General features: G+C 40.7%; 1 protein-coding gene across 18 annotated transcripts in view; it reads left to right on the plus strand.

Moving 5' to 3' along the window:
- Positions 1-22,505: 22,505 nt before the first annotated feature.
- The window catches only part of BEND7 (BEN domain containing 7), an 84,657-nt gene continuing 82,655 nt past the window's right edge, over positions 22,506-24,507 (plus strand). For 10 of the 18 annotated variants that reach the window (XR_013993960.1, XM_081058733.1, XM_081058734.1 and 7 more), the window contains exon 1: positions 22,769-22,968. Coding sequence is in view for 9 of the 18 variants with exons in the window: in XM_081058733.1 (XP_080914859.1) it covers positions 22,908-22,968 (61 nt within the window). In the remaining 9 variants the exon portion in view is untranslated. Of the gene's footprint in view, positions 22,969-24,507 lie in introns of all 18 variants that reach the window. The other 8 variants (XM_081058727.1, XM_081058728.1, XM_081058724.1 and 5 more) reach the window with 3 other exon arrangements.

Consider the following 24,507-nt stretch of genomic DNA (forward strand, 5'->3'; position numbering starts at 1 on the left):
TAAAGAACAGTACTTGAACAGGTAGAGATAAAGGGACAAAAAAGCACAGCTGAAGGCCAATGGTTAGGGCGTGTTAATTTCAATATTAGTTCCCATCATAGCCAAAAGGAAAGGAAGGGTGACTACTACAAATTACAGGCACTTGATGTGTCTAGAAGGATACTGAAGCCCAGCTAGGCTAGAAATCAATATACTAAATCCAATGTGGACGTTTTCAGTAAGTAGGTGCCTGGAAGTAAATGTTTTTTGTTGTTGTTGCTTGTTTGTTATTATTTTTTCATCAGGACCAAACCTGCTATTGGTAGTTAAATGATGACTTGTTCAAAATGGCTACATTTATACTCACTCAAGGCTCATTCCAGGACCTAGGAGACATCAGAATACCAATTAATTTATCAAGACAATCATTTAAATCAGAGACGGAATTAGTCTAAGCAGGCAGTTAGAATTACAGAATCTTTAAAACCAAGACACGAGGTCTGACAATTAGGTTTGCGAACTCATCCTAGAAAAAGTGCTACATACCTCATTGCTGAATATCACTACAATCACCTTCGAAATACTCCCCTAGGGAAGCTATGCACCGACGCCAGCGCCTAGTCTATCGTTCAATGCAATTTTGGAACTCTTTTTCTAGAATGGCCATCAGAGCTGTTGTCGTATTACCCTTGATGTCCTGAATGTCATCAAAATGTCTTTTTTTTCAATATTTCCTTTATCTTTGCGTAAAGAAAGAAGTCATTGGGGGCCAGATCAAGTGAGTAGGGAGGGTGTTCCAATACAGTTAGTTGTTTACTGGCTAAAAACTCCCTCACAGACGGGCAGTGTGAGCTGGTATGTTGTCATGATGGAAGAGCCATGAATTGTTGGCGAAATATTCAGGTCATCTAACTTTTTCACACAGCCTTTTCAGCACTTCCAAATAGTAAACTTGGCTGTTTGTCCAGTTGGTACAAATTCATAATGAGTAATCCCTCTGATATCAAAAAAGGTTAGCAACAGCGTTGCAATAAGTTAGCAAACTTAATTGTCAGAATTTGTAACCATATTATAGAAATTTGGAAAATAGAGATTATAAAATCACACATAACCACAACTCTATCATACACTCACCCTTACCATATGCTACAACTTATGTACATATCTTATGTGCATATCTATAGACTTTATAATAATTTTATGCATATCATTTTGTATCTTGCCTTTTTAAACTTAATATACGTACTTTCTCATTTTGATTAAGTCTTCATAACAGTTTGTTTAATTAGTTAACATAATATTTCATTAAGTGGGCTATAACCAAAATTTATTTAAATCATTCCCTTGCTATTGAATATTTAGGCCATTGTAAGTTTTTGCTATTATAAATTATTCTGCAGTGAACATCTTTATGCAAAAGCATTTTATTTGCATAAAGTGTTTTAGATTCATTGCTTCTTTTCTTTCTTTTTTTTTCTTTTTTTTTTTGGTTTATTACTACTTACATTCACTCTAGGCCATCTTAAGCACCACAAACGTCAATTAATGGATCAACGTGCAGGCCGATCTCCCCTGCTTCTATCCTGCATAACACTAAGAGATTAATCATCCTACAATGCCACTTTCAACATATTACTTTCTTATTTACAATATCCTTATCTGCCTGTCTTCTACATAGTATGATTTGACTACTCTCGTAACCCTTACAGACCAAAATGTGAAGCATGTTGGGCCCCGAAAGGCTAAGCAGTGGGAACCAGGAAATAAACTGGAAGTAGTGGGATTAGATTTAGGACACACCAACCCGGGAAATGTTGGGTCCAAGATATATGCCACAGTGTCCACTGGATCAAGAAAAAGTTGGGCCATTTGAAGCTGGACCCACTCAAGCAGTCGCATGCGGTCAGTGAGGGCAGGATATCAGTGATCACTGAGTAGTCGTAACGCACACAGTCAAACAGAACCAGAAATCAGAGTCCAGGAGACATCTATCCAGGTTGCACTAGACTTAGGGTGGAGTGAGTAGTATCAGGCACCCTCTGGCACAGAAGTCAGCAAAAACTAGGCAGAGGATCAGAGCCCCACCGAAGACGGCTAGGTTTGTGGCATGGTTCCAGAGCTACCAGACTGCTAGAGTGCAAACATGAAACCAGGGCAGAAGCCTGGCTGTATAAACCAGGCCTTGGTAGGGAGCAGCAGGGAAGGCTGAGCCCACATGCAGCAGGCAAGTTTGTAAGCAATCAGGTTTGGAAGGAATCCCCACGTTACATGTCTGATTGAGAACAGTACATCAGGAACTCGTGGACCTGGGTTCTTAATCTATTAGCCATAGACTGAGAAAATCTAGTAGAGACTCTGAAGACAGCCTGCTGATGTACGTGCCCACCACCTGTAGGTGGCCGAGACTGACATCTAGAAAGATCCTCCACCAAAGACAAAACACATATCTTTGTATGTCTAACCAAATGCTTATGTGTGGTACAGTCCATGCCAAGTGTACAATTAAAGGGGTTTTCGTTACTATATACACATGTGTAACCACCACCCTTGTCAAGATATAGACATTTCCATCACTACAACTCTTTCCTCATGAAACTGACTGTTTACATTTCCTCTCCTCCTGATTTTTTTCTTTATCTTTTAAAATTAATAGATTTCTTAAAGCGGTTTTAGGTTTATAGAAAAACGAGCAGAAAGTACAGAGTTCCCGCATACCCCTTCACTCCCTTCACTGAGAATCCCCTATTATTAACATCTTGCATTAGTGTGGTACATTTGTTATAATTAATGAGCCTATGTTGATACGTTATGATTAAAGTCAAAAGTTTACCTGCAGGTTCACACTCTGTGTTGTACATTCTGTGGGTGTTGACAAATGTATAATGACATGTATCCACCATTACATTATCACACAGAATAGTTTTACTGCCTAAAAGTCCTCTGTGCTCCACCTCTTCATTCCTCCCTCCCTCCCCCGACCTCTGGAAACCACTGATCTTATTATTGTCTCCATAGTTTTGCCTTTTCTAGACTGTCATGGAGTTGAAATTGTATAGCTTTTTAGAATAGGCTTCTTTCACTTAGCAATATGCAATGAAGCTTCCTCCGTGTCTTCCATGGCTTCATAGCTCCTTTCTTTTCATTGCTGAATAATATTCCATTGTATGAATGTACTCCAGCCTGTTTATCCATTCACCTACTGAAGGACATTTTAGTTGCTTCCAAGTTGTGTGCAAGTTTTGGTGGACATTTTCAACTCATTTGGGTAAATACCAAGGAGCATGATTGCTGGATTATAAGGTAAGAGTATGTTTAGTTTTGTAAAAAAGAAAAAGTGCCAAACTATCTTCCAAAGTGGCTGTATTCTTTTGCATTTCCACCAGCAACGAATGAGTTCCTGTTGCTCCACATCCTCACTAGCATTTGATGTTGTCAGGGTTTGGGATTTTAGCCATTCTAATAGGTGTGTAGTGGTTTAATTTGCAATTCCTTAATGACAAAAGATGTTGAATACCTTTTCTTATAATTACTTGTCATTTGTATATCTTCTTTGGTGAAGTGTCTGTTCAGATCTTTTGCCCATTTAAAAAAAAATTTTTCCTTATTGTTGCATTTTAAAAGGTCTTTATAAATATGTGTTTTGCAAAAATTTTCTCCCAATTTGTGGCTTATTTCATTCTCTGAAAAGTGTCCTTTGCAGAACAGTTTTGTTTTTTGTTTTATTAATTTTAATGAAGTTCACCTTATCAGTTTTTTCTTTCATGGATCATGTTTTTTGTGTTTTATCTGAGAACTCATCACCAAAACCAAAGCCACTTCGATTTTCTATTTTGTCTTCTAAGAGTTTTGTCATTTTGTAAAATTAAGTCTATGATTTCATTTTGAGTTGCTTTTTGTGAAAGTTGTGTAGATTCATTTTTTTGCGTGTGGATGTCCAATTGTTCCAGCATCATTTGTTAAAAAGATACCCTTTCTCCACTGAGTTGCCTTTGTTCATTTGTCAAAGATCACTTGACTATGTCTGAGTGGATCTATTTTTTGGTTCTCTATTCCGAACCTATACTCACACATCAAATTGGGAAGAACTGACATCTTGACAATATTGAGTTTATCCATATGCATGGAATATCTTACATTTGGATCTTTTTTTGATCTCTTTCATCAGAGCTTTGTTGTTTTCCTCATAGAGATCTCATATATATACGTATATATATTCTTAGCTTTACACCTAAACATTTCATCGTTTGGTGTGAATGTAAACGATATTGTTTTTCATTTCAAATTTCACTTGTTTATTCTTATAGAAGAAAGCAATTGATTCTTGTATATTAACCTTGTATCCTGCAACCTTGATGTAATTATTTATTAGTTCCAGGAGTTTTTATTGTTGTTGCTGATTCCTTGGGATTTTGTACATAAACAATCATATCATCTTCAAACAAAAGCACTTTTATTTCTTCCCTACCAACCTGTACTCCTATTTTTCCCTTTTTTAAATCTTATTGCATTAGCTAGGACTTTCAGGTGATGTTGGAAACAACTGATGAGAGTGGACTGGATATCCTTGCCTTGTTCTCAGTCAAGTGTGAAAGGATTTAGCTTCTCACCATTAAGCATGATGTTAGCTGTAGACTTTTTGTAGATACAGGAACCCCCCCATCCATGCATTTTAAGACCCCGAGTGGATGTCTGAAACCACAGATAGTATCAAGCCCTAGGTATGTACTGTTTTTTACTATACACACATACGTATGATAAAGTTTAATTTACAAATTAGGCACAGTAAGATTAACAACAATAACTAATAATAAAACAATTAGTAATTTTATTAGTTAACATGTACTGTAATAAAAGTTATGTAAATGGCTTTGGGGCTATCAATAGCCCCAAATCAGTAGGTTAAATAAGGGTTACTTGAACACATGCACTGCAATACCGCAATAGTCACTCTACGTGACTAACAGGCCGGTAGTGTATGCATGGATACGCTGGACAAAAAGCTAACTCATGTCCTGGGTAAAATGGAACAGGATGGCATAAGATTTCATCATACACTCAGAACAGCACCCAATTTAAAACTTATAAATTGTTTATTTCTGGAATTTTCCATTTAATATCTTCATACCGTGGTTGAGCGCAGGTAACTGAAACCAAGGAAAGTGAAACTGTGGAAAGAGAAACTGCACATAGCAGGGGACTACTGTATTCTCTATCAAGTTGAGAAAGTTTCCCCCCATTTCTACTTTGTGGAGGGTTTTTATCATAAATGAGTGTTGGATTTGTCAAAATATTTTTCTGCATCTATTGATAGGATGTGACTTTTCTACTTTAGCTTACTGATGTGATGGATTACATTAATTGATTTCAAATGTTGAACCAGCCTTGCGTAACTGCAATAAACCTTATTTGGTTGTGCTGTATAATTTTTTAATATATTGTTGGATTTGATTTGCTAATATTTTGTTGAGGAGGAATTGCTTTTTAAGCAGCAGTAAAACAAATATTATTTTACAATAATCCACATGGATTTGTGCAAGAAAATGCCTTTTTACATACTTTGCATAGGAAAATGATTAAACAGGCATGTTAACTGGGGCTATATATTTGAGGATATAAAGGGGTTGTGTTGAAATAATGACATCATATATCTGTTGTATTTGTCCCATCTCCACCTGCTGCTTCCCTCTCCACGGACGATAGCTGAAACCTCAGCATAATTCTTCCAGTTTCTAGTTGCCACTTTTCCACTGGGCACATTGTAGTCTCCCAAACTAATGCATATTTCAGTGGTCAGAACGTAATTTGAGCAGCGTTTATATGCAGATTTGGGGGTTCACCACTTCTATGGCCCCCTTCCTTCTAGGATCCCCTACCTGCTTCCCAGCTGCTCTTCCAGTTCTGAACGCTGTAACCTGACACCACCAGTAAGGCTGCAACTCCCTCCTGAGCCACCTAGTGGGTTGGTGAGCATCTCTGGGCAAAACCTGTAAAGTCAAAAATCACAATAGTGTAGTTCCAATCCTTTAAGTGCAGACTCCTCTCCAATTTCTGCCTGCTTTTGGTCTCTATTCCAAAGTATTCAAATAGTTGATTTTTTATGTTTTCATACAGATTGTATCATCTGTCCAACCAAGTTGTACCACCATTACCAGAAGCCAATTTTCCTAGTATTTGCTCCATACTGGAATCATCCTCCCTTCCCCATCCCATTTCATTGTTGTTGCTGTTGTTGTTGTTTTGGGTAGAATAGGAATTTTGTTCTAATGTCCATTCTCTTCCCACATAACTCTGGGGGTAAATCCTGATGAGTCTGCATCAGTATTTGTATTTCATTTCCTTTGCATCAGTGATACATTTAGGAGGGGTCACATATCAGCAACATATCAGAAGTACTCTTCTCAGTCCAGATATAAATGGTTTTAGTACAGGGAATTGGTGGCTTACCCAGAAAAAAAAAGGCCTAAGGGAGCAATGGTTAGAGAAATCACCATTGATTGACCTGCTCAACTTGAAGCACTCAAGCAGGTTGCTCTCCACACTCTCCTTGAAGTTCCTAGGAGTATCACACGTGCTCACAACTCTGGCTATGAGTGGAGAATAATGATCTCCTTGGCATTCTGGCTCAAGGGTGCCTCTCATTGCCACACTCTAGCCTGGAACCCATACGACAAAGGGGATTCTGGCAACTGTGGCTCCTGGCTTCTGCTCTTCAAAGCAATGGAGACCTTAAAAGGGGTCATGGTGATGCCAAGTTGACAATGGATAATCCACCACAGGTCATGTGACCCAAATTAGCCGAAGGCACAGGAGAGGAAAGGAGCTGGAGAGCTTCTGGAGGAGATTTATTCACTGATAAACTAAACAAAAAAGAGACTCACAAGAACAGTCCCTCCTCTTCTTCCACTGGATTTTCTTTTTTCATGTGACTCTTGGAACCAAAGCATCAATCTTGTGATCACAAGAGGAGTCAACTGAGATGGAGGGAAACACAGGGTCTGAAGCCTGTCCAATCTGGACTTGTTATGTGAGAATAAGTGCAATTATTTAAGTCATTGTCAATTGGTTTTTCTGTTACTTGTAACAAATACAGCATATTATTTAGATCATGGAAGCAAATCCCAGAAAAAAACCATTTAAAAGGGTAAAAGTGAGAGCAAGACTGGGGTTAAAGGCATATGCTATTTACTCTATGCCTTGTGCTAGTTTACATTGTAAAGAAGACATATGAACTACTTGGATAACAAATTAAATTAGAAAAGAGACAATCTGTCAACTCATCTTGATCCCCACATCTTGTTTTTCTTGGTTTACTATGATCTATAATACAAAAAGAAGTGGCAGCTAAAAGCAACAGTTCTGCCTTGTTCTTATTTCAGGCAATCGTCAGTTCTCGCCGCCTATTGAAGAGCTTCCTAAGTGAACTCTAGCCTCATCCCCGTCGATCTACACTCTCTGTCACCCAAATAATCATGGAAGGGCAAATAGGACGGCAGACTTCTTCTGTTTACAATCTTTAATTGGACTCACATTGTCTGTCCAAGATCAAATCCAAATTTCATAATATGGTATCCAAGACTCTTTGTGGTGTGGCCCGTGACACTCTCTCATGCATATATTCCAGCTGTCTGACAGTCTAGCTTTTCTCCAGACGCTTAGTGTGCTCTCAGACCTCCACTCCTTGGCAGGTACTCATTCCTTTGGTTTGGAATGTCCTTCTTCTTCATTAGTCCCTTCTCAGCTACCTCTTCTATGAAGATTTCTTACTTCCCCATTCCTTCTACCATCTCTCCTTCCGGATATGTTATGTGCACCTCCATTCGCATAAAATATACTACACACCAAAAATCACTTACTGGACCCTGAAATCCAGAAAATCTATGAAAACTAAAATATTGTTTCGTAACTCATTTGATAGCAAAAATGGAATTGAACTATTTAAATTTCTAATCTGAATTTATTCCACTTTGTGTGAATACTTATTAATTTTGTAGAAGAAATATTAATGTAATTTCATTACAGAGTGAAGTCTCAGACCCAGACCCAACTGGTAGTATTATGTAACATGTAGCATATGCACCTGTGGCTCATTCCAAAAATGAATATGCAATATTTTTTATGCCACAAGTTCTAGAACTTTCACTGCTCATCAAGAGGTGAGGTCTATTTCCTTTCCCCCTTGAAAGTGGGAGTGATTTTATGACTGCCTTAATGAATAAAAGCAGCGGAATGACACTGCTTTATTATGGCTTTTTTATGACTTTCAAAGCAAGCTCATAAAAGGTGATATGCCTGTTTTCCTTTTTCTCTCAAATGCTTGCCCTGGGAACCCAGTCACCATGTTGTGAGTAAGCTGGGCCTCGTGATGAGGCCACTTGTAGGTGTTCTGGCCCACAACCCCAGCTAAGGTCTCAACTATGAACCAGCATCAACCACCACCCAGCATTCACTACCATACGTGCGAGTGAGTGATGCCTTCCGGTGATGCCTGCCCTCAGCTTTCAGGAGCCCCAGCTGGTGGCCGAGTTGGCAAAAACAAGCTGGTGCTACCAAGCCCTGCCCAAAATGAAGATTCATGAAACAAATGAATGTTTCTGTTGTTTTAAGGCTAAGATTTGGGGTAATTGTTCCGTAGCCATAGTAACAGAACACTATCATATTACCTTGCAAAAATATGAAATATTCTAAATTTCAAAACCAATCAGAGGGTTCAGATAAGATATATATATATATATACTCTAATTGTGTTTTTAAATATCAAATTTTCAACAAAATTAGTTCTTTGAAAACAAGAACTACGAGGCCTGACAATTAAGTTCGCAAACTTATTGCAACCATGTTGTTAATCTTTTTTGATATCAGAGGGATTATGCATTATAAATTTGTACCAACTGAACAAACAGTTAATCAAGTTTACTATTTGGAAGTGCTGAAAAGGCTGCGTGAAAAAGTTAAACAAAAATGACCTGAACTTTTTACCAACAATTCATGGCTCTTCCACACGACAATGCACCAGCTCACTGTCTGTGAGGAAGTTTTTAGCCAGTAAACAAGTAACTATATTGGAACACCCCCCCTACTCACCTGATCTGTCCCCCAATGACTTCTTTTTTATGCAAATATAAAGGAAATATTGAAAGAAAAACATTTTGATGACATTCAGGACATCAAGGGTAATACAACAGCTCTGATAGCCATTCCAGAAAAAGAGTTCCAAAATTGCTTTGAAGGATGGACTAGGTGTTGGCGTCAGTGCGTAGCTTCCCAAAGGGAGTAGTTTGAAGGTGACCATAGTGATATTCAGCAATGAGGCATGGAGCACTTTTTCTAGGATGAATTTGTGAACTTAATTGTCAGACCTTGTCAATCTTTTTATCTTGGTATTCTCAGAGCCACTGGTTAAGAGTGGGTGGGTCCTCAAGGCCTGTCTTTTGAATTAATGCGGAATGAATGGCTGAATAAATAAATAAAAACAGTTCCAAACAAATGGTTAATTTGAACTAGTTTTTTAGGAGGGTATCCTTTCATTTAACTCAATCCATTGCTCAAAAAACACTTAGAATGACTTATTTTTATAATTATTTTCAGTTGATGAGCTATATTAAGTTTCATTAATTTTGCCATCTTGTTTTCAGCCGCAGTATTGTCTACTACGATTACATAATTTCCATCAAAATGTTCCAAATTACCCTTGGCTGTTTCTAAAAGTCAAATGCATCTTTAAGGATGAAGATTTTTCCATCACTGAGGAGAATCGAAATAATCAACATATACTCTGAAGGTAATTCCAAAACAGGAGATCCCAATGCTATTGAACGATGCCAATAGATGCAAAGATTTCAGCACCCATGGTGACAACTTTGGGGAAAACACTCCCATCAATTTGGAGTATAAATTTTACTTTGCACGACAAAATATGTTTATCTATCTCATGGACACGTCATGTCACACATATATTCAACTATATGAGTGAAAAGGGAGGAAAGCAGGCAAAGAAAAAGGCTAGAATGTCATAAAGACATGAATACATAATGTCTATTTTTCAATGTCCCTGTTGGAAATAACTGTTTTAGCTCTTCCCAGGGAATGTTAAAATGATAGAAGAAATAAGCACTGGTTTCACAGTTTTGCTACCCAACATTTGGTCAGAACTTAATGGGTCCTTACTGCCCTCCTTTTCCTCCTTCCTCACTTTGTGGAGATGGCATAAGCTAGGTTGTATTTAGGTGTATCTCAGGATAATTCACACTCAGGGGAAACACCACTGTGACAGCAAAAAGTCATTAGATAAATATTAATCACAGTGTCTCAAAAAATGCCAAAAGGGGACAAATCTTACAATTCACATAAAAACTACTTGAAAATCTTTTTCTTTGTCCTGATATCTCGCTAGGCCTGGCAGGAACACTGCTGCCAAGCCTCTTTTGTTCTCCTCATATTCCTCCAAAACCCCCTCTCCCCTTCTCTCTCACATGCCCCTTTACACACACACACACACACACACACCGCCTTGTTCTTTTTCTGCCCTACCTCTCTCATCTTCTAAATCCATTCCTTTCTCATCTAGCTGCTTTCTGAGATCAATCAGACTGGCCTTGACTGCATTTAATTCCCTCCCTCTTCCATTAACCTGGTCCCATGCAATCCTGGGACCAGGGACACAGTGCAGGTAAAGACAGAATTCTCCTGTTCAAGGTGAGGAGGGGGAGAGGCTGTGAATCCTCAAATATTAATTTTTTTGTCATACCAACATCTTGCAAGCAGAATTACATTTCACTAACCAGTAGTGGTATGATGAGTGATCTTAACCAGATATACTGTTAGGACTTCACGAAGTAGCACATGGCCTGGCCCGAGACCGCAGATGAGCACCTCTGGGACCACATATCACGGATGTATATTGCTACAGCCCTGCTGGTGTCTGGATAAATTGGTATTGATTTAAATGGATCGGTAAGGTCCCATGAGGAGCTATGTCATTCCTGGGGTCCCCCTCCTTTTACCTGATACCTCAGCAGCACTTTTCTAGACCCAGAAGGGAGTTTAAAGCCCCAGAAATTGCCATGGACCTGGCGATGAAAGTCACCCCTCCCTTCCTGTGTTCCCACCCCTGTCCCTCCGTCTGGATTCTGAACCTGGTGAAGTTCTGGGGATCTTCACCAGGTAAGGAAGCTACAGGAGCAGAAATTCCCCTTTATGATAGGGTAGCCTAATAAAACACAGGACACCGGTTAAGTTTGAATTTCACATAAAGAACGAATAATTTCTTAGTATAAGTATGTCCCCAAAACTGATGGGACATACTTATAGCTTTTTTTAAGCGTTTATTCTTTATTGTGAAATACAAATTTAACTGGCTGTTCCTGTTAGATTTTTTACCCCTAGATCTGGTAACCCTAATAATCTATGACAATCAGTGAGAGGACTATCAACTAAGAGTGACAACCTTAGGCTTGAAAATGGGAATTCTTAGGTATATACTGCCTCTAGAATTGTTCACAAAAAGTGTGTACCTAAAACATCAGAATTATCAACAACAACAAAAAAGTAGTCTCTGGAACGGCAAGATGAGACAGAGGCAGTCTGGAGCATTAAGATGCTTAAGGAGCTGGAAGTGTTTTCCTGGTGTACTATAAACAGAGACCAGGGCAGCTTGTCCTTAAAGAGTCTATGGTGCTGTGGCCATATGGAAATTTTCTTGTCAGCACACCCTGTATGGATGAGCTCAAAGTCTCTCCTCAGTGCCTGGAACGGGAGTTGGGAATTTCAAAGCAAAGTGCTTGGAGAGATGTTTCAAACTCTGAAGGAAATCTGCATTGCCAAATTGAAACATATAGGTAAAGATACTATAATAAAATGTAACTACACTATTTGGAAAACTTAAAGAGGGGTGAAGGTAGGCATCAGCCAAAGTGCTCAAAAAAAAAAATTCACAGAGATGTAAAGTATACATCAAGGAATGTAATCAAGGATAATGTAATAACTATGTATGGTGTCAGGTGGGTATTAGACTTATCATGGTGATCCCTGCATAAGTTATATAAATGTCTAATCACTATGGTGTACACCTGAAACTAATATAATATTGTATGTCAAATATAATTTTAAACTTAATTAATTTAAAAAACTCATGATTCTTTTTCTTGAAAAATACTAACACAGATTGAATAGAAAAGAGAAAAATTTGAAGTGAGAAATAGTTTGATCTGGCTAACTCTCACTTTCTTATATCTTCAATCCTGATCATTCTCATATAATAAGAAAAAAATAAGAATCTCACCCTAATTCTTCAAAGACTGAAACTACAGCAGCGTCACATCATTATTTTAAAAGCAAATATGGGGTATTTTTATATTTCATTTGTTATGTAATTATAAACTATTTCAGTGAAGCTAGTAAAAATTGTTAGAAATGTTTAATTGTATCTATATAGAATTACCTCAGTTTCACAGCAGTTATCCAATTTATTTGTTTTCCTTTGCTGTTTTTAAAAACTGTATTATCCCCATACGATACAGATCTCGTCAAAGCATTCTTGAGCAAAGTTGCACTACGAAGGATTCTGCAGATGAGATGAGACCCTTTGGTCACCCCAGTGAGGATGGACCGGACACGTGCTGCTCCATGTGCAGCAGCTGCCATGTGGGTGATGAGTGCTAAGCGGCCTCTATGCCCGAATGGCATGGCGACTCGCGGGAAGGTTGGGTCATGATGAGGTTCAGCCCAAGGGAAAACAGAGCTGCCTTGAGAACAGAGCAGAGAAACAGGGAGAGACATTTAGAGCATGTCAGAGGAGTGGACCAGGACGACGCTTCAGACTGAAGGCCCAGGCAATAACAGATAAGACTGTCCTACTTATGCCACCCTGGAGAAGTCCAAAACTCATTTCCCACCTAGAACTGTCTATTTGAAAGGAATGCTATTCTGCTGAAATATGACATCAGAGTTGTGATGGTTAATGCTGTCTGTCAACTTGACTGGCCACGGCGTGCCCAGATTAAAGGCTATTCCTGGATGTGTCGGGGGTGGAGGATGTTTCTAGATGAGATCAGCAGCTGAATTAGTGGACTCAGTAGATGGCCTTCCTACACGTGGGTGGGTATCATCCAATCCGCTGAGGGCCCGAAGAAAGCAAAGAGGCAGAGGAAGGGGGAATTAACCCCCTTTGCTTCCTACCTGCCTGTTTGAATTGGGACATTGGTCTTCTGCCCTTGGACTGGGGCTTATACCACCAGTTCCCCCAGTTCTCAGGCCTTCAGACTCAGACGGAATTACACCACCGGCTTTTCTGGGTCTCCACCTTACAGACACAGCTCATGGGACTTCTCAGCCTCTGTAATCATGTGAGCCAATTCCTCAAATGAATCTCTTTCTCTCTACATGTATCTACATATACATCTATATCTAAATCACTCCTATTTGTTCTGGTTCTCTGGAGAACCCTAACACAAGAGTAAAAACAAGCCCATTAAAAACATCATAGATGGAAATAGACTTACCAACCTGGCAATCTCCTCTGCATGTCCCCTCTTCCCCATTCTACCCCCCCTTACTCACCTATTTGAATTCCATTTTTCTTTTTTTTAAAGATTTTATTGGACTTTATTGGGGAACAGTGTGTACTTCCAGGACTTTTTTCCAAGTCAAGTTGTTGTCCTTTCAGTCTTAGTTGTGGAGGGTGCAGCTCAGCTCCAGGTTCAGTTGCTGTTGCTAGTTGTAGGGGGCGCAGCCCACCATCCCTTGTGGGAGCCGAACCAGCAACCTTGTGGTTGAGAGCCCACTGGCCCATGTGGGAAATGAACTGGCAGCCTTCAGAGTTAGGAGCATGGAGCGCCAACCGCCTGAGCCACCGGGCCGGCCTGCCATTTTCCATTTAGTGTTTTAGAAGTGATGGCCCATGTAAAGACAGCAGCTCTCTCTCATTTTAGCAGCTAACCAAATTGTATAGTCTCTGAGGGCAGAAGCACTGTCACACAGATGTGTATTTCCTACACGGCCTAAAACCTAGAAGCAAATACTTGGCACAAAAATAGGAGTTTCAGTGAACTAATGAATGCAATCTCCAAATTAAATGCTAACATTTAAAAACATGAATTAGTGTTGCATTGTTCATCTTGAAAAATCAAAGAAAACTGAATCGCAGAGAGACCATGCTGCCTTACACAGATGCCTTTAGAATGAGACTGAAGTACAGGTCAGCGGAACAGACTGCAGTCTCCAGGCCATCAGTTTGACCCCCTTTACCAGCATTAAATTAGCCATGAGAAAATGAATGAAAGTCCTGTCAGCATGTTATATACACTGGCAAAAAGAGTAAATGAAATCATTATGACAAAGTCTGCCTCAATTTTCTACAGATTTGTTCATTTGATCTTTATCCCAAACCTTCTTTGACATAATTAACAAAGATTGAAAACTGAAAATAGGAGACACACAAAAAGCCTATTAGATTATCTAGTCCACGTTTTAGGCCACATATATATTATGCATTACCTATAGAAATATTTGCTGGAACTTTGTCTAATTCTTTTCCAGTATACTTCCTCTAATGTTTTAAAGTCTTTTTCTGAGAAACTTGTTCCCATTAGGCACATCTTGGATGCCTGACAGTTTTTTTTGAAACTTCTATTTCAATATGTCATATTTAAATTTTGCCCCATTACTCCTTCTTAGCCCCTTTTCCATCATCGTATTGTAGATAGTTTTCACATTCCTTTTTAGGAATAATTTAACCATGCTTCACACATTAACTTGAGTAGACAGTATATGGCATAAATTACAGAAAACATCGATGTATGAAGACATTCTTGGTGAATAAATTAAAGCATTAATTTCAGACATATCAAACTAACACTTTTAAAATTTGTGGTTTCTATAATTTTCAGACCGGTTTCTAAAATCCTTGGAAGGGGCAATTAAATGAAAGAGATTAGTCTAAAACTTCTCCTTTTACTTCATAAGTTGGAGATCAGCCATTGCCATGAATATTTAAAACAGGAAGAATTTTAAAAAGAGTTTAACACAGAGGACCTCCTCAGACTTAAGATGTTCACATTCAGACATACAGGTGAAAAAGATTGGATTTAGCAACTCACCAGACATAATCACCACCAATCTGGCAGTTAAGAGGAAAGGGCTTTATCCACCCAAGAGTATGTGTATATTGGTACAATGCATCTGAATTGACTGAAAAAGCAAACATGTTTATAGTACGGAGGGAAGATTTAAAAAAAGGAGAGCTTAACTCGAATATAACAAAAATCTGTATGTGAAAAGGAAAGCATTCCAGCACAGGCTCTCCTGGGATTTGGGGGGTTCTCATTTCCACAGGAATATACATGGAACTGGCACCAACACAAACACACACACACTCACACACACACACTGATTTTTAGGTAGTGAGACTTGAGATAAAAAATCAAGTTTATCCTCATTCCCAGTTTTATTTTTCTCCATAGTATTGATCATTTATACCACATTTTCACTTATTTTGTTTATTGCCTATCTCTCCCAGCTCTCCCCCCACATAGAATCTAAGCTCCATGAGGCAATAAGTGTTTTGTGTTGTCTTGTTCACCTCGGTATCCCTAAGGCCTAGAACAGTGCCTGAGCCATAGTAGGCAGTCAATAAACACTGAAGGAATGAATTCACTTGTCATTAATTTTCCTATTTAAGGAATCAGACAGAAAAATATCATGCATACTTCTCTTTTAAAAAGAGCTAGACCCCCACCCCCCAAGAAAATTTATTGTTCTAGTGGAAGAAGTTCTTTAAATTCCTAAAGGTAGGCTTTGAGATAGTATTAATCCTTAAAATACAAACTAGGAAGCATCTCAAATCTGACTGTCTCATTAAAGGCACTAAAGATGAAGCTCCACAAAGGCAGAGGCAGTGTCTCAATTTTCTCTCATATCAGATGTGACACGGGCCTGAGGTGAGGTAATATTAATAAATAAGAGTCAATTGGAATAGCTGACCTAGACTGTGGTAGCCATAGGTCTAAGCACTTACATACATTCATTCATTTACTTTTTACAATAATTCCACGTGGGGGATACAATTATTGTCCCCAGTTCCCAGAATGAACATCAGGCACACGAGAATAAATAAATGCCAGTCATCGATGTATTGTCTCTCCTGCAAAGCCAGGCCTCTTTGCCTTGCTTCGTGAGCTGGAGCTGGTGGGAATGTTATGCTATGTCAACAGAGGGCACCAGAGGGACACTGCAAGGCTGCAGCCCCTGGAAGCCCCTCCCTTACAGATTCTGACCCTCCGCCGTCTTTATTCAGCGTGAGAGCCCAGAGGCCAGCTCGAAGGAGTCCCAGCTGCACCTCAGGCCACATTCCCCTCACTGGTAGCTGCTTCTGCACACTAGCTCTGACCTCACCTTCAGGAAAGTCTTCTGCTACCAGCAGGCTGCCTGTTTGTGCGGTAGCCACAGTTACTCTGAAGAGGACTGAATCCCAGCCTTGGGAGGGGGTGGGGGTCCGGTCCTTAGTTCCTTTATTGTGCCCTCTCCCTCAGCCAAGAGGGAGAGGCTGCACCTTGTATACCCCTTAGATACCTGATCCCTTTCTACCAGTTAATAATTCTTTATATTAAATTGTCCCTGGATATAGTGCTGGGAGGGTACTATATTATATCAGTCCCCAAATTGCCCAAGATTGTGCCTCTAGGAAGCAGTCAATCTTGGCTTCAAACCTAGGAGGTCTGATAGCAGAGGTCACACTCCAAACTATGATGCTGCACTGTCTCAAACATTTGGGACAAAATTCAGGCTAACTTCCCTACCGCCTGAGCACCTCTAATGGCACAGGAAGTATTTACTTACCTAGGAGTTTCACTCAATGGCACAAACAAGAATTGTGATACCTGGGTAAGGTGTTCAATTTCATCTTCTCAAGTATGATGGGGACTAATACCACACGACCCAAAACTTTAATATTTCAAATCACTTCGACATGCAAAATTGCACCCAAACAAACTGTGTGAAGCTGATAAGGCATACGTTATTATTAAACTGAGGCCCACAGATGTTAAAATTTTCATGGGTAGTTGCACTCATTTCCCAACTCCCAGCCAGAACTCTGCCTATATCACCATTTTGCCTTGAGGTTTAGTTACTATGCAGTCGATTTGGGTGAGAGATTGAAAAACCAGACCCCAAAAGATTCCCGTCCTAATCTTTGGAGCCGGTGAATATGACCTTATATGAGAAAAGGGTCATTGCAGATGTGATTAAGTTAAGGATCTTGAGAGGTGGAGATTATCCTGGATAACTGGGGTGGGCCTACCATCACAAGAGTCCTGTACGAGAGAGGCAGAGCGTGACTGCACACACACACGGGAAGACAAGGGCAGAGATTGGAGTGATGCAGCCACAAGCCAAGGAATGCCTGCAGCTTCCAGAAGTTAGAAGAGGTAAGGCACAGAAAGAGGCAAGGAACAAATTCTTCTCCAGAGCCTCCGGAGGGAGCACAGTTCTCCTGCTACCTTGATTTTGGCCCAGTGAGAATGATTTCTGATTTCTGGCCTCCAGAACCATGAGAGAATAAATTTCTGTCATTTTCAGTCACCAAGTTTGTGGCAATTGGTGACAGCAGCTTCAAGAAACTAATATGTTGACAAATTCAAGTTTAAAAGAAAAGTATGCAGATAGAAAATAACTTGTTTAACATGACATAAAAAGTTCCATACACCCAGCTTCATCAAAATTCAGAACTTTAAGAATATTGAGAATGAAAACACAAGCTACAGACTGGAAGAAGACATTCGCAATACAAATAGCCTACAAAGGACTTGTATCCAGAATATAGAAAGAAATCCTTTAAATTAATTTTTAAAAAAAAGACCAACAACTCAAAAACTTTTAAATGGGCAAAAGCCTTGAACAGGCCTGTTCCCAAATGACTAACAAGCATATGAAAATGTGCTTACTGTCATTGGTGAGTTGGGGCATGCGCATTAAAATCACAATGAGGTAATTATCTACGACACACCCCTGAAGACGCATCAAGTGTTGGTGAAGACAGGGAATAGCTAGAACGCCCATACACTGCAGGTGGGGCTCTAAACTGGTACAACTACTTAGAAAAACTACTTCACAGTACCTACTAAAGCTAAACTTATATATATGTTATATATATAAGCATATATGCTATAATTCAAATATTCTACCCATTAATTTACACACAAGAGTAAGTGGGCTTATGTCCATTAAAAGGCATGAACTAAAACGGACAAGAATATCCACTGGCAGTAGAATGAATAAAAATGTGTGGTATATTTCTATAATGAAATAATATACAGAAAATATACCGAAAAAGAATGAACTACTATTATAGTCAACAACGTGAGTGAATCTTACAGATATAATGTTGAGCAAAACAAGCCTGACACAAAACAGTACGTACTGTGTGATTCCATTTATATGAAGTTCAAGAGCAGGCAAAACCAAACTATAGTTAGAATTGTGGTTTTTGGGGGGAGTTATGTGCTGTCAGCAAACAGGGGAGCCTGCTGGTATGCTAGAAATGTTCTCTATCTTAATCGGGGCAAGGGGGGCATTACATGGATATATATACACAAGTGAAAGAAATTGATTGAGCTGTACACTTAAGGTTTATGCTCTTTACTGTACGTAAGTTAGATCTTAATAAAAAAAGAACGTTAAAATTTACGTTAAAGAAAGGACAGAAAGGCATTAAGGTTAATGCATCACATTTAAGATAGTGAGGAACCCAGCATGCCATTCGAGTTTCACTAAAAAAAATGGTCTTATGAAAACTGACTTTCCTCATTTGCAAAACTGGAATATTAGTATCTACCAACCTCATATAAATTAAGAGAATTAGATAATGTATAAATATCCTTGTGTTCCTATAAGAGAAGCTCCATGTAAACATAAGGTAATATTATTTGTAGAGTATTCCAAGATCTCATTTTCACTTAAATAATCTCTTATAAATACTACTTCTCTTTCTTTTAAATTACAATTGTTAAAACCCATAAAGTAAATGAAAGTGGAAACTTGAGTTAGGCTAGCAACAAAGTGACATATTGGGGCTAAAGTAGAGCTGCCCATTCTTTCCATGAGCCTTCTGATGGGCAACTGTCATAAAACTGAAAAGTTAATATGTATACTTATTAAATCTTCCTGAAGTTGCCCCAAATCTACTTAGTGACAGGATTTTCAATTCCAGAGACTCCAATCAAAGATTTACAAACAGCACCACGCCCAATAATACCACATTTTATCTCTTACTTTTTGAGGGTTATTGATAAAACAATTAAACAATAATCTGGTTGTAGTCATATCTCTGCATATGGTTCAAATCAGCGTCCTTCTCAATCTGAGCTGTCCAATATGGTAGCCACTGGCCACATGTAGCTATTGAGCGCTTGAAATTTGGTTGATCTGCACTGATTTGTCCCCTAAGTGTAAAAAACACATCATTTTCAAAACTTCATGCAAAAAATGTGAACCATCTCATTGATATTTTATATTGATTACATGTCAAAATGATAATATTTTAAATATACTGGGTTAAGTAAGATATGTTATTAAAATGAATTTAACATGTTTATTTTTACTCTTTTTAACTATGGCTATTAGAAAACTTTAAAACTCCATATATGGCTAGAATTACATTTTTATTGGAAGCAGATCTCTAAATAAAGGTGGAAATTTTTATAATGCTATTCTTTTGAAGACAGAGTTTTAAGAATTGGGGTTAAGATCACCTAATGTTTTCTGGTCAAATTTTTCTCCAAGATTAAAACCTTCATTTAATCTTTATAAACAACTGAGTTTAGAAATGGTCATATGATAAGATGTTTTGCCTACATGAAGTCACAGAATATTTGACATACATATTGACATGACTAGTCAATAACATGTAAAGCTGAAGTTCTAAAACTTTTGAGGGCTTTGAACTATGGAGGCAGATTACCTTACTACATCTCCTACAGGACTTCCCAGGACAACCCAACACAAAAACAGCATTCAATTAACCAAAAATAATACTGATACGGACTGAACTGTGTCCCTCGAAAATTCATGTTGAAGCCCTAACTCCCAATGAGATGGTATTTAGAGGTGGGGCCTTCGGGAGGTAACTAGGTTTAGAAGAGGTCATGAGGATGGGACACCGATGATGGGATTAGTGTCATTATAAGAAGAGAAAGAGATCAGAACTCTTTCTCTGCCCTTCAGAACTATGAGAAAATAAATTTCTATTGTTTAAGCTAGCCAGTCTATTGTCTTTTGTTATGGCAGCTCAAGCAACAAATACAGATCCCTTAAAGCAATCTCTTTTCATTAAATAATTAATCTTTATTTAATGTTAATTATGAATATATACATTTTTGTTATATAACGGTGTGATGATTTGCATCACATGGAGAATACACAAATATTTGTTGATTTTCTCTATATGTTAATAGCACAGACCTGACCTACAACCTCTGGTGATGAACTGGCTCATAGACCATCTTTGGAGAGCCAGGAAAAAGAGTCAAGGAAAATGATTATTACTTAAAAACATGATTACTTTGAAATATTTTCTTAACTATATCAAAAATGTTTTCTTTAGTAAATAGAATTTATATTCCCACTTGAACTGAATATGCTAAGTTGTTAATATCTCCCCTAGGAATTTGCTTCTTGGTATGGCAACTTCAATCATTTCATCATAGTTTAAACGTAATAAAATCTCATTTTATGCTCCAAGGCATGAATGATTGATCTTAAATGTTCAGTTGGCATTGTACTCAGCCTTGTGGCTTTTGGACTAACATTTAAAAAAAAAAAAAATTACAAAAAAAGAAAAAGGAAAGGGTCCTAGCCTGAGGAACAAAATCATATACTTTGTTTCTTTAGAAACACTCAAAACATCTTTGGGTTTTTAACTGCTTGGTTGGTTTTAAAGAAAGAAAGAGGGGAAAAATAGAAGAGAACAAAAGAAAGTAGTTGAATTAATCCCTGTTATCACTTTCATCCCTTCTGCCACCTTTTAGAGCGCCAACGGGGTCTAAGAAATCTATACAAAATTTTGTTTGTCCTAAACATATTTTCTGGGAAAAGGGCCTTGAGGTTTGAACATAATCTTAAAGGAGATAGTGACCAAAAAGGCTAAGAACCTCTTGTTTCAGGGTTTGCTTGAGTGAACTGAATGAACAATTCTCCTGGTACCTGCCAGGTATAGCCCGCCTCCCCACTTACTCTCCACTTAAGCCTCACTGCCTAAGACCTCAGGATGTGTACCAGGCCCTGCTTCTACTTCGTGGTTGGTATTCTTGTTCCTTGGTTTTGTTTCCCAAGTGTGTGTATGTTTATGCTAGTTGCCTCCAACATCCCCCTTCCTGAAAGTTGTCCTACTCTGTTATGTCCCTGATCAGTAAGAGTGGACCCTGAGTGGCTGTCACCTCATTTGAGTGAGGCCCACCATAGAACTTACTACATTTATCAAGATACCCTTTTCCCTTATTCCTCTCTACTCTTTTGGGGCCACCTGAATCTGCCAATGCTGAATGGGTTGTCCATCTTTTTACTCTCTGCATTTGAGTCTAGAAATGATCAGTTTGGAGAGGTACTTGAAAGCATGTCAGATCCTGTACTGCCATTCCCAGTTGGTGTAAAATTCTTTTCCATCCCCAACTTAAAGATGTTGTGAGAAGGAAATGGGGTGCTCTTAGCTCCCCAGACAAGAATATTATATAAAAGTAATAAAAGTATTCTGTTTATGTCAATTATTTTGGCACTAACTACATCAAGTGGCAGAGCCCCCTGTACCTGCCTTGGCCATTTCTTCCCTAAGAGGCAGCGGAGGGATCAAACAGCCACTGACATTGCACCCCTCATCCTTCCACCCCCTTGGAGTCCCACATTCCAAGTTCTCTCCTTGAATGTAACTCCAGATCTTCCTACATCCCTCCTTGTATTGGGGTAATAAATTGAAGCTGACTTTCAATATACTTCTCACCAGTAAATTCTAAAATCTCTTCGTTTCCTTGCAGAGCGCAGATGGGTAAGTTTTGGGTATTTGTGTTTCCTAAAACTTGCCTAAAACCAGCGAGTCTGGCCCTTGGACATCCTGGATCTCAAGTCAAGGAGGGGCTGGCCAGGAGGGTCCCCGATACCCAGGACGATTTACGACAAGATCGGCCTCAGGCAGCGGCGGCCGGGGGCCGGTGGGGAGCGGCGCCCCGACTCCGCGACCCCCGCGGCGCCGGCCCCGGATCCCGGGGGAAGGCCGGCGGGGCCCGGCCGAGGGCGCTGCGGCCTCCGGCTCCGGTTCGAGGCGCGCGCCGCCAGGCCGGTGGGTGGCGGCTGCCGGGGCCCCCGGGGATGGCGGCGGCCGCGCTCCGCCAGCAGGTGGCCCTGGGGTCCCGGCGGCGCCGCCTCCTCCCGGCGCCCCTCCTCCCGCGGGGGTGGCCAGCGCCCCGACCCGGCCCGCCCGCCGCCCGCCCGCCCGCCGCGTCCCCGGGGCCGCGCTCGCCACCGCCGCCGCGTCCGGAGCTGCGCCCAGGCCGGCCCGCGGCGACATCCCGGGGCGCCCGCGGCCCCGGCCCGCCCTCCCCGCCCCCAACTCGCTCCCCCACGGAAAGTTCGGCTCCGGCCGCGTTTTCCCAGAAGCCGGGAAGGAGCCGGGGTCGGGGGGCGCGTGGAGGGGACCCGGAGGCGGCGGCCGGGCGGGGGCAACTTCTCCGGGGAAGCACCCCCTGCCGAGCCCCGCGCGCCGCAGCCCCCGAGCGCGTTCGAGGCGGTTCTTCCCCGCCCGCGGCCTCCCCCCTGCGGATTCCAGGAACGGACCTTGGTCCCGGCGCCCCCGCGGCCGGGGGACACGAGCGAGCGCCGCCGCCGCCGCCGCCTCGGCCGCCGCTCCCTCCGCGCGGCCGCAGCCCTGCCTCCCGCCTCCCGCCCGCACCATGGAGTTCTCCGAGAGGAAGAGGAGCAGGAAATCCCAGAGCTTCAAACTGGTGAGCCGAGGTAAGCGGGGCCGGGCCGGGCCGGGCGGCGGCGGCGAAGGACGTGGCGCCGCGTACACAGCCCCGCGCGCGGCCCGCGTCCCCGCGGCTCGTCCCGCTGCGGGGCTCCGGGACCCCCGCGTCCCCTGCCGAGGCGGGCCGGGCGGGCGGCGGGCAAAGTTGTGCCGGGGGAGGCGGGAGGTGGGGGTTCCGCGTACACGAGTCGCGGGGCACTCAGGCAATTAGCAAACAATGACACTTGGGGAGCCGAGAGCCCTCCTTGGTATTCCACTCCTGCGGCCGGGTTGGGGGCTGGGGGGGAGCTGCCTTTCCACCAGGCCGTGTGGGCACATCATCCCGACCAACGGTTGTGGTCTTGGGCTTTTCGTTTTTATTTTTGTTTTGTGTTTATTCCCCCCCCCCCAAAGAGAAGCAAAAAAGGTGGTGATGGTTCTTTTAAGAATGAGAAAGAAGCTCGTGAGACGTACAAGCCCACGTACGAATTGTTGACATCCAGCATCTTTTCTAGATACGTGATTTGGAAAGGTGCTTCAGGATAGATCACTTAGCAGTCAAATAAGTAGTATTTAAAACATAAAAATCCAGCCAGTTCCAGACGATTTAACAGGTGTACACCAAGTTGCACAGTGTCATCAGTTGAACAGTCTGTGTTCAGTTACTTGTTAGTCTTTATTTTCCTGATGTGACTATTTTTTTTTTTAAAAAAAGGTCAGAACTTAATAGAAGATGTAAAGATATGTTTATCAAAATGCATTGTGTCACTTAAAATGACAGGCAGGTGACTTTTTTTCGTGGCAATGTCACAAGTCCTAATATTGAGTTCCAAACCATCCTGTTGAAATACCTTCTTTAAAACAACTTGAGGTCAAAACCAAACCCCAGAACCTGTCCACTTTTTGCTTTGTCTAGCTATGGAATCAGAGTAGCGAAAAAGGCAATTGTAATAACCTGGAGAAGTCACGTGTAGTAAGCAGATGAAAATTAGAGAGCAGTTGCAAGTAACAGAGCATTTCAAACTAAGCTAAACTACGACTACTGGTATGATATAGATTCAATAAAGCCTACTTTAGGTTAGTCTGAAAATGGTTTTATTATAGACATTTTGAAGATCTACTCATATCAGTTTCCCCTGATTTAGTTTGACACTCTTCAATGAAAGAGACCTGAAATAATTTTACGTATTCAAAATATTTGCCCCTTTCCTTTTTCTATGTACATTTTCCCCAGCACTGTTGATTACTCAGTCATTTGTACTTTAAATATCTCTCCCTCCCTTTGTGACTGGCTTATGGGTCTATCTGATTCATTCAGGAATGTGAGCTGCTCTTTTATTTATGACCTCAGGGAATTTACGACTTTATCTTAAAAGTGAGAGTAGTTCTGTAGACTTTGTCCTGAGAGGTCCAAGTCGAAAAAAAAAAAGATAATAGTTGTTAAGAAGGAACTTCTGTTTTCTTACCTAGGCAATCCTACATTTTAGAAATAGATTGCCAAAGCACAGTAGCCTCCATAGAGAAGCTTGTGAAATACTGTATTTTTA

This window comes from Rhinolophus hipposideros (genome assembly GCF_964194185.1).
Source record: "Rhinolophus hipposideros genome assembly, chromosome: 1".
Classification (NCBI taxonomy): Eukaryota; Metazoa; Chordata; class Mammalia; order Chiroptera; family Rhinolophidae; genus Rhinolophus; species Rhinolophus hipposideros.